Raw genomic sequence first — 10,572 nt, 5'->3', positions numbered from 1 at the left:
TTCCTCATCATCTCTCCTCAAACTGACGCCCACAAGAAACCCCTCCCGACCCCCAAATTGGCAAATTCTCTCCCAAGAATGAACCTCCTACTCAATATCATCATCATCATCATTTGAGCTGTTAGGGATGATTCAGTGTGAAATTACATAACTGTCTGGGCAGGGTGCAGTGATGACACCTCTGATAGCAAAACACTCTTTATTCATCCTCTCACCGTGGCTATTCCCAGGGAATCAAACTAAAGGTAAATCAAACTACTGCCATGCAGTGCAAAGTCAAAACAAACTAAAGTGAATTTTGAGGTGCTACACTCTTCAACATTTCAGGACATATTTCTATTTTTATGTTTTTGCAATCTGAAACTGCTTGGCAAAATGCAATTTTGCAGATATGATATTTGATTAGTTGGTGGAAAACGGTCAAAATGTTGTCTGGCTGAATGGTGAGCAATTGTACAAGTAACTGGGAATGATTCCAGTTTACTGTCATCCTCCACCTGCTCTTATCTCCTGTAAGTTCCCAGAGCCCCAGTTTGACCTGCTTTGACCTAATCCAACAACATTATTGATTAAGTAATGACTCACAATGCAGGAAATAAACCTACTGGTGTATCACTCAGGATCCAAACTGAGAGATTTCTGCCCCTCAAGTACAAATTCCAGAAAGGAGCAAATATTGCACTTTTTACTCCACTACATTTGTCTGATAGCTTTGATTCCTTTTCAGATTACAGTTATTCATACCCTTCCTGTCCAGTGAAAACCATGTGTCTCCAAATTTGGTGATTTTGAATTAGATTTTTTTCTTCCTGACAAACGGAAAGATGAAATGTTCCTTAATGGGTTGAGAGAATTCTCCTACTTAAGGTAAATAAAGCTCATGAAAAGCTGACTTGTCAGAGATAAATGGTTCTTAAAAGACAACGATGCTATAAACACATGACCTTGTAGAATACGATGCGTTCCTGTACATTAATCTACCCAACAGTGTATAAAGCAGCTAATTAGCACAACCATACAGCAGTAAAATACAACATACACATTAATGCATCAGTAATATTTATCCAAAAACATCCTCTATAATAATAATAATAATAATAGTAGTAAAACACAGACTTTTCCTGCAGAATTGACCTTTTTAAGTTAACTTTGTTTATAATACTTTTCACTGTGGTTTTGGTACGTTTACTTATGTCAAGGATCTGAATAGTTCTTTCACCACTGCATGGGCAGTCTGATACAAACCTCTTTCCTGTGAACGAAAACTCTACTTGATCATTTTGTGTCACATGCAACATGAAACACTAAATCTGGAAGGAATTACTGTGTGAATAAAATAATAGAGCATCCTAATAATCCAAATGCAATTTTATTTATTGTATAATACTGGAGTAGATGGACAGAATTTCCTCTTTCCTCATTGTCAGTTGCAAAGATGAGTGAGACATGTGAGTAAACCATGTTATGTTAGATAAGAGTATAATCTCAGTCTAGACAGGTTTAGCTTGTTATAGTTCAAGCTAAATGACAGTTTAGAGTAATGCTTGTGAACATTTTCACTTTCACATTTGTCCTACTAAATTCATACAGGATGTTTTCATGGCTTTCAGCCACACTGAACACTGAAAGTCAAATCCCTGTAATAGTCAGTTTATAAGAGACTTAACAGCAGGAGAAGGGTGAATTCTGGTTTTCTTTACCTCTTGAATGTCTCCATCTGGTGGCGGAGCTACTGCAGTGATGTTGACACAGCAATACTCCATGTTCCAACGTAGCAAGGTACAAAACACCTCCTTTGCGGAGTCTGTGTATGACTACTACAAATGTTGTGAAATTCATAGTGTTTCAGTTGGCCCAAACTGTCATTTTTATCCACTGAACAAGAAATGTGTTTTAATAAGAGGTGAAAGAGCATTTAAGTCATTTACTCTTACTCTGATTTTTAATCAAATTTATCTTCAAAATGATCATTTAGAAAAGGCACACACCCTAATTTTTGTTTATACTAGTCCCCAAAATTTCCCTGATCAATAGTGAGCTGGGAAGAAATGATGTACTTTGGAGTTAATGTTGGGCACTATAACTTAATCAGTATCAGTTATATCTTTAAATCCTAAATATTCAAATCCTATATTCTGAAAAACTTTCACTGATCCATGTTCCCAGAAACATTAGACTTTAACATTAATAACTAAATAATTCTCTTCACTCTGAGAGCAGTGTGGGATGTAAGATACATGGTCTCCTCTGAGATAATGCCAGCAAAGAATCAGAGGTTCTTGAAATTTACATAGAAAAAAAAAAGAGATCCAATTCAAACACTCAGAGTGCAGGTTTCTCTGGAGATGAAAAAATTCACAGGGATTTGGCTGATGTTTCAAATAAAACTGAGAAGATGAATGTTTCCAGTTTTAGTACGGTCACCGTAAATAATTTAAAAGGCTCATTATCAGCCCAAGCCTCGAGGATGGTTCTTATTTTGCTGAAATCAGTGATAGCATCAGCCCAGGTCCAAAAGGACTAGAAACAAAAGGGTTTCACCGCACAAACTACTCTTAATCCTCAAGTACATAATAAAATACTTCAGCAGTTTTAAAAATGACTTAAAAATGCCATATAATCAGTCTGAATGCAAACTTGTCCAGTTACTGTAAATTCTAGCTATTCTCTGCTGAAGGGTAGGATGAACAGCAATAACACAGTGGCACAAAGTGTATATATAAAAACATATATTTATTATTGTTCTGTTACTATTGGTTAACTTGATCAACAATAAATGGCGGCAGGCCAGGAGACATACTGTACACATATTAATAGAAAGCCTTAGAAGCTTCTGTTTTTCTCTTCAGTGGCAATTAACAATGCAGAGAGAAAACAACAGGGGAAAGAGATGGAGAGAGAGAAAGAGAGAGAGAGAGAGAGAGAGAGAAAATTAATAATATTCGCTGTAGGCCATACAGTTGATCAATGTTGGGTTTTAATGGTGCGTTCAAAAGTCATCCTTCAGCCTCTTTTCAAAAGTGGTTCATCTCTCGGGTAACTTTACAAGAGGGGTACGAATACTGTACATTGTTTATTAATGCTTCTCATTATGTGACTTGAAGAATAAGATCTTTTTCAGTTATCCTTTGTTTAGGACAGTGATAACTACTCACTTTTCCTTCTCCCAAAACAAGCGAGGTTGAAGAAAATCAAGTAAAGCTTTAAGAATGAATAAATGGTATTTAGTCTCTCTACAGACAGAAATGGATGTGCTCGGTACTCAACAAAATAGTGTGTGGATTAAAATAGATAAAGGTTATATATTTATACTATATATACTATATAAAGGCTTAAATCTCTAGACACAAGGACAGCCACCAGTGCTGCCCACACACATTCCTTAGTACACAAACCCTTTAATGCAGAAACAAACTCACACCTGCTTTGTCTCATTTTCACTCCATGGACCATTAAGTATTCTACTGTACATCTGCAGTAAAACGATCACAGGATCCTGATCCCAAAAGTACATTTACTCACCCAACAACAAGCTGAACTGCTGCAGTTTTTGGAATTGAAAACACAAACTTAACCAGAGTAAATAAACCAAGTAAACTTCTGGATGCAAAGCCTTTGCGTAATGTCAGTGTGATATCAAAGGGAACATTCTGCACAAAAGTACATATAGAGTCCAGTTAAGATCTGAGTTAAAGATGCTTTCCAGGGTGTTTGATCAACATAATCCATGTGCATTAAACTGAAAATGTTAAGCGTTTCCCATTGTTTTCATGGGGAAGCTGAGGCTTGTGTACGTGCATTACTTCCACTGACTCCAGCCTGGAAGGTACTGATCAATATCACAGAGCTCATTTAATTAAAGCAGAATAAATCTAGCAGTGAGGTCAATGCGGGATCTGCCGTCCTATTGGCCGGATAACAACAAAGAGGACGGGAAAACAAGGCAGGAGGAATGGAAGCAAGTCTCAGTGGTTGAGTAGATAGTTTCTCTTCAAGGCTGTGGTTGATTATTACACACAGAGTTTGTGTGAAACTAAGTGGTTCAGTTCAGTTGAGTGTGTTTCTGAAGCGGATGAGACCAAGTCCAAATGTTTCAGTCCAGGCAAACCTTTTACATTCCACACGCTGCGACACAATTCAAATCCAGTTCCTCGAATTCACAGGAACTTTTCTCAGTCTCTCCCTGCATCATCATGTCCTCAGTCTCCATCGAGGAGCGCCGACGTTCAGACTGAATGTGCAAATGTCATCCGTAAAGCAGAACCGTTCGAAAACAACTTGTCAAAAACAACACAATAGACAAAGAACTTTTTTGCAGTCCCTGAAACATCTGTCTCCCATCCACTGTAACAAGTTCTTTACATGGAACTTAACTTGGTTTCTTAAATTGCAGGATTGAGCTGAAATGAATCAGTTTATGTGCCACAAACTAAAGGAAGGGAGGATTAATAAAAGACTGCACAATATCACAAAAAGTTTCATACGCTGTTACCTCCAAAGGAAACAACAAACAAAGATATTAATTGCACATACTCCGACAACAAACCAAACCAACAGCCAGGGCAGTTGTGTCCCATATTTTAACTTCAAATTGTATAAAATCTGTTAACTAAGCTCTGAAAACTACAACAAAGCCAAAATAAGCTGTGTTCATAGCCTACCTCGTTCAAATCCCTGTGCAGAGGTGTATGGTATGAAAAAACAGCATTTAAGGGTGTAACCTTTGCTGAACTCCAGACTGGCTTATGAATTTTTAAACTATGAATAGTGACATTTGAATCTCTTTGAGTCTCAGCGGTGCAAACATTGGGATAAACCAATAATACATTGGTTACAGTAATCATGTCTGACTGCATTTTGTTATTAACTGAAATAAACATATCTGGTAAAAACCTATAAATGCTTCTCTAAACTGTCTAAATGAACAATGTGTGGCAGATCTTTGGCTTCAGTGGTAAAACATATTTCACTTCTGCATCAGTCTAGATTTAAAAAAAAAAAAAATCTCACTGTGATTAGATTGTACTTTGAAGAGGATAAATATCAATGGTTCGGAGCTTCATTTGAACCCTCCCCCTGATTCCCTTCATTTTAAATGGCCTCCCTTCATTTCTCTTTTTAGGCTTTCCAGATTTCTGAATCTGCACAAATAATGGATTAAATAATTGTGAGATAATTTTCCATTTCTGATGCTTTTTGAAGTTTTCTTGTGTAACACTATAAAATCTCAAATTTATTCCATTTGACAGTGCCTCAAACAAATCCTGGAGACAGCTGCCATGCAAACTATATGTTAAATGTATGAACCTTACAAATCTAGAGATCCCTCACATACGGAGTAATTTGGGTGGAGTGTTACTGCACATGTGAGATGTGGCCAGTTAAAGACACAGATGAACTGGACTTAACACAAGATGTCTGGCAAGTCACTGCCATGAGCAAAAATTACTTCAACTTGCTGTAATGCTTCACAGTTTTTCTTGGACTGGATATGAGAACCATCCTGCTGTTATTAATGAGTGCTAAGAATAACCCTGTTGGATGTGGACACAGCCTCTCACTCTATGGATTGATTTGTGAGAAAACAGACATTGCACAACCAGCTGGTTAGTTTTTGGTGAGCACTGTGGCTACTGCAACAACAAAGCTGACTATTAGCTCACATCACACATTAGTGTCAGCAGAGGCGAGTAGGATCTGTTGCCATAGTAACAGCTAGGTAGGGGAACTCAGAGTGGCTGTGACTGAGTCAGGTGGAGGTTGTGTGCTAGATGTGTTTGAGTTTGGTTCTGTGCCGCGTGCGCTGGCTGGCTCTGGTTCTGGGACTGAGGATGTGGCTGCGGCTGCTTCAAGATGAGGACCACCCGGCTCAGGGTGTCTGTGGTGGCAAACGCCAGATACTGGCAGCACAACCAGTCCTCAAGGCTCACACCACAAGCCGCGTCCAACGAGCGCTCCGCGAACTTGATCATCATCAGTGTCCGCTTCAGGTCCAGCCAGTTCTGGAGGGTGGCCTCACGCTGGCTGGAAGTGGCCCCTGACATGGGGCCTGTGCTGCTACAGCCCAGCGCCTGGAACAAGTCCTCCCGAGGGCCCCACAGCAGGCACTGCAGGCAGGCCCGGGCCTCAGACATGCGGATCCTTTCTGAGGGGTTGACGGTGAGCAGTAACCTGGCCAGCTGCTGCAGACCCTGTGAATAGAGAGATCTGACAGGCAGTGGTGGAAGGTCCGCCCAGGTGTACTCCCGCTCCTTCAGCTCTGGCGTCTCTTCAAAGGGGTTGGGCCGGTGCAGCATCTCATAGATGAGAATTCCAGTCTGGAACTCATCACACTTGCGGTACTGAGTCGCTGTAACAATTTCGGGTGCCAGGCGTGACTGGTCGCGCAGCGTACCAGGGTCAGCGGCCATGAGACTGCTCTTTTGTTTTGCTTGGGAGAAGTTACTGATAATGAGGCGGGCGGGGCAGGTGGCATTGGCAGCGGAGGCAGCAGCACTGGCAGAGGTTGCACCAGAGCCGCTGCTGCTGCTGCTGTTGTTGTTGGGCTCAACAACTTCCAGGTTCCAGGGGTTGCCGGGCAGGCAGTGGACCAGCAGCAGGTTTTCCAGCCGCAAGTCACAGTGGGTCACATGATAAGGTTTCATGTGCTCCAGGCCGGAGCACAGCTGCAGCAGCAGGAGACAGACCTGACGCTCATACAGCTCCGGATTATGAGTGTGTCGTGCCACGCCTTCCCGGACAAAGTCAGCCACCGTCTGGAAGGGCACCTCACGTGTGATGACCACCACTCTGCTCTTCAAGCGGCCAGCAGTGTTCATGTGACCTGCTGTTGGGGTTTCATCTAATTTAAAATTTGCAGCTTTGGAGTCCATCATCTTGGCTTCGGTCTTAATCTCTTTTTCTTTCTCCTTCAGCCCGTTACCATCTTCCTCCGCATCCTCTTCCTCCTCCTCCTCTGCATCTTCTTCCTCCTCCCAGGGCAGCAGCCGGTTGGGGACATCAGCCAGGAAGTGTCCACAGTCTTGCTGGATGTTGAAGTGCACGGCCAGACTCTGCCTCACTGCAAGGCTGTGGAAAAACTGCTGCTGTGTCTCCTTTACTTTGCTCCGACAGATCTGGAGAAAGTAAAAATAAGAAAGTAAAATGTTAACATCAATGTAAGGTTTGCTTTTGGGCTAGGGAACCTCTCATGATGAAGCGATTTGGGAATTAACAACTTATTTATAATAAATAATAACACATTTTCTTAGTATCAACAATTCCCACATAATTACAATGATTAAATCCTACTAACAAGTACTCTCTGTATATCCAAAGCCTATCGTATTCGTTTGTGCCATAGCGTGCCATTGTTGTCCAAAAACTAATTAAAAATGTGCTAATGAGCCACACTGTTGCACTGGCTCATGTTCCTTTATTACTACTAACATGGGCCCTGGACTTTATTTTGAGTTTTGGTACTGTTTTGGTACTGAGAGCCACAGATAAGTTCTCGCTCTCAGAGTACTGAGGGGCAGCTTGAGGGCGCAAAAGTAGGTCGTACAGTGAAGTCAACCAGGTGGAGTGAAGATAACCAAGATTACTCGAGTTGAATATGCTCGTTACTGTAAGCGCAATATAACCTTTGCGAGTAAAAAGAAACAATTTCTGGTGCCAGGCATGACTGCGCAACGTACCAGGGTCGGCGGCCATGAGAGTGCTCTTCTTTATCAATACACCTGTTCAACAAGCATAAACATGTCGGGGTTTTCATTCTTTCTAAAATTCCCTCAGTATTTTTATGTCAGGAATACGATTTATTTTATTGACATTTTAGATTTGTGTCCAGTGAGATATTTTTAGTTTATATAGTGGCTTTGCTGTTGTAAACTTTACTGTAGCTGCTCTAGAAACAACATTTAGTTACATTTACATTTTTTTGTTCATTTCATTAAGCACTTGACTGTAATTTCTATACACCTTCCACTGTTGTATGTTGTTGTGGTATTTAGAGACTGATACTTTTAAACCAACAGCAACCTCAGGAACAAAATACACCATTTTAGCAGAGACTGCACAGCAGAACTCTAAGTTCAAAGATATTTTCTGTTTGAAAACTCTGTCCCGCTCTGTTTCTGTAGAAAATTGCAGCTCATGGTGTTAATGATATTAGAGCAGAGAGAAGCAGATAGCAGACTCCAGGCTGTCACAGACAGCACAGACAACGCGTCTCTGTCTCCTAAAACACAGTGACAGCCTCTACAGCACTTTGATCAGTGCAGAGAAGAGAAGCCAAGTCAAGGATAGGATCTCTGCACACGCCACATCATTCACTAAAATACCATCAAAGCAAAAGAAGTCACAACATATTTCTGAGATTTTTTCATATTAATGGTATGAGTTTATTAGTAATTATCTTTCAGGGAGTCTGTTTTACCGTAAGATTTGCTGACACCACTAACAGTAGCAAACACGTCAATAACATGAGTGAAACTGATGTTTAGATTCTGAGAAAGAATCTGTGACGACTAAAAAAATTAATTTATTGATTACATGATCTAAATGATCTTTATTGGGAGTTGCACATACGTTGCACATTTTCACTTTGCAAACCTATTACATGCACAAAATAGGTATAACTCAATAAAGGAGAGGGAAAAAGCAGAATACGACCTCTTTAAATATCAAATTGAATATTGTCTAATACAAACCTGGTAAGAAAATTAAATTGTGCAAAATAAAGTAATGGATTCCTGCACAATGTCAGCACAAAGTACACTGTAATGTAAGATCTTAGGTCCTAGAACTTTCAGGCTGAATTGTTGTTTATTGGATATATCACAAAATGTTAGCTTACCGTATTTCTCTTATAACAAACAGGACTTGGGCATGGAAATTTGAAATGAAATGTCTACTTTTAAAAATACACTTGTGTATTGTCAATTTCTTAAAAACCCTTGGATTGATAATTTGAATAAATTATGCAGATAATGTAAATTAACCCTCAATCTAGAGTTTATATCCATCTATAGTTCTATCTAGCATGATATACTATGAATTATATTCTGACAGTGTAGTTATCTAAACTAATTCACAAGCTTTTGTGCAACTGACATGACAAATGACATTTATTTTCCCAGCATTCCACTGTTATATAAATGATTATATCATCAAGTTAGGATTCTACTAAAGGTCAATATGGAATAATATTGAATCCAGTCTTTCAGTTACATGAACAAGGCTGCAATAAATCTGTGTGTCTTCCTTTTATTTTATTACTGCAACTACCTCCATTATTTCACTTTATTACTTCTATTAAAGATGACTTTAACCTTGGCATAATTTATGTACAGTTTATTAGATTGTGATGTGGGATAAAAAAAACTCTGTACCAGTTAATTCCTTTCTGCGTAACTATTTAGGAATGTGCATGTTCACTGGATGTTTGTTTAGACTTGTTGGCTCTGAGACTACAGCTGCCTACTGACCATTCTTTGAGGATATTCGTATTTGTAGAGTTTTCATTGGTCAGATGCCATATCTTGTAAGCAGTATTGCTGGTTTGAACACAAAGCTCCATGTTAACAGGCGGGCAATCAATTTAATTTATTGCTCCCTCTTATTTGCTTAATGCTGACATTTCAGATATACTTTAAAGTTTACCTACTCGCTAGCTAAATTCCTCTGAGAGCCAAAAAACTCACACAGACATGCTAAAGGTGGACTACTAATAATTAGCACCGCATTAAAAATCTCACAGCATGTTAAATCTCATTTGCAGGAGGCTCAACTACACTTACCGGGTTAAGGAAGGCAGGAGCACAACTGGGCCACATTAAAATGGAGATTTGGGGAAAGTTTAATTGGGCCTGTTTGTGTTCTGCAGCTCCTGGTTGCCTCATTTATGGATGAGCATCATTAAAAAACAAGACTTTCTCTTGAGCCCACTGCTAATATGAGGGCAAAGCTTTGAAGTGCTGTGGAGTGCAGAGTTTCATATCCTGTGAATAAGGCAACCTTCATCTGTATCTGCTTTGTATTTAGCTTCAGAAATCTTCCGGCAAGCTCTGCCCCAGACCCCCACCTCTCTCTCCCCTCTTTCAGTCACACACACACAGACACACACACACACAGTACCACAAGCAGACATAACTACTACCCTCACACAATTATATATTAAAAAAAACAGCAAACGCATGCACATACAGGTTTTATTGCACAAGGTCGTGCCCTAAAGGCTCAAAGTTTAAGTGCCAATATTTCAGCACAAACACCTTCGTCCACCTTGGCTAAGGGAGTAGGAGAACAACACAAAAACATAATACAAATGCAAGGACAGCAGCCACCAGACTCCAAATTTGTCTAAAAATCTATCTCAAAGCAGGAAGAATGCAAAGCAGGGATTTAAAATACAAACACACACACACACACACACACACACCAATGCTGTATCTGTGTGTGAAATCTTTAAATACTCTGACTGGAAAGTGGGACAAACTAGCTCAAGTTATAAGTTTTATGGTCATACAAAGTTTGAGCATTTTAAATTACATGTAATTCAATGCAATGTATGGCATATAGTATTACTAACTA

General features: G+C 39.8%; 1 protein-coding gene across 5 annotated transcripts in view; it reads right to left on the bottom strand.

Annotated features, from left to right (window-relative positions):
* Positions 1-2,714: 2,714 nt before the first annotated feature.
* The window catches only part of peak1 (pseudopodium-enriched atypical kinase 1), a 111,812-nt gene continuing 103,954 nt past the window's right edge, over positions 2,715-10,572 (bottom strand). For all 5 annotated transcript variants that reach the window (XM_038705176.1, XM_038705179.1, XM_038705177.1 and 2 more), the window contains one exon: positions 2,715-7,115. In XM_038705176.1, coding sequence (XP_038561104.1) covers positions 5,730-7,115 — 1,386 coding nt within the window. In that variant the 3' untranslated portion in view covers positions 2,715-5,729. The remainder of the gene's footprint in view (positions 7,116-10,572) is intronic.

The sequence above is a fragment of the Micropterus salmoides genome, unplaced genomic scaffold (genome assembly GCF_014851395.1).
Source record: "Micropterus salmoides isolate LMB-PRFRI ecotype aquatic unplaced genomic scaffold, ASM1485139v1 Ms_hic_scaffold_8, whole genome shotgun sequence".
NCBI lineage: Eukaryota > Metazoa > Chordata > Actinopteri > Centrarchiformes > Centrarchidae > Micropterus > Micropterus salmoides.
The sequence above is the reverse complement of the archived record's forward strand: the minus strand, read 5'-3'. Positions and strand labels throughout refer to the sequence as shown.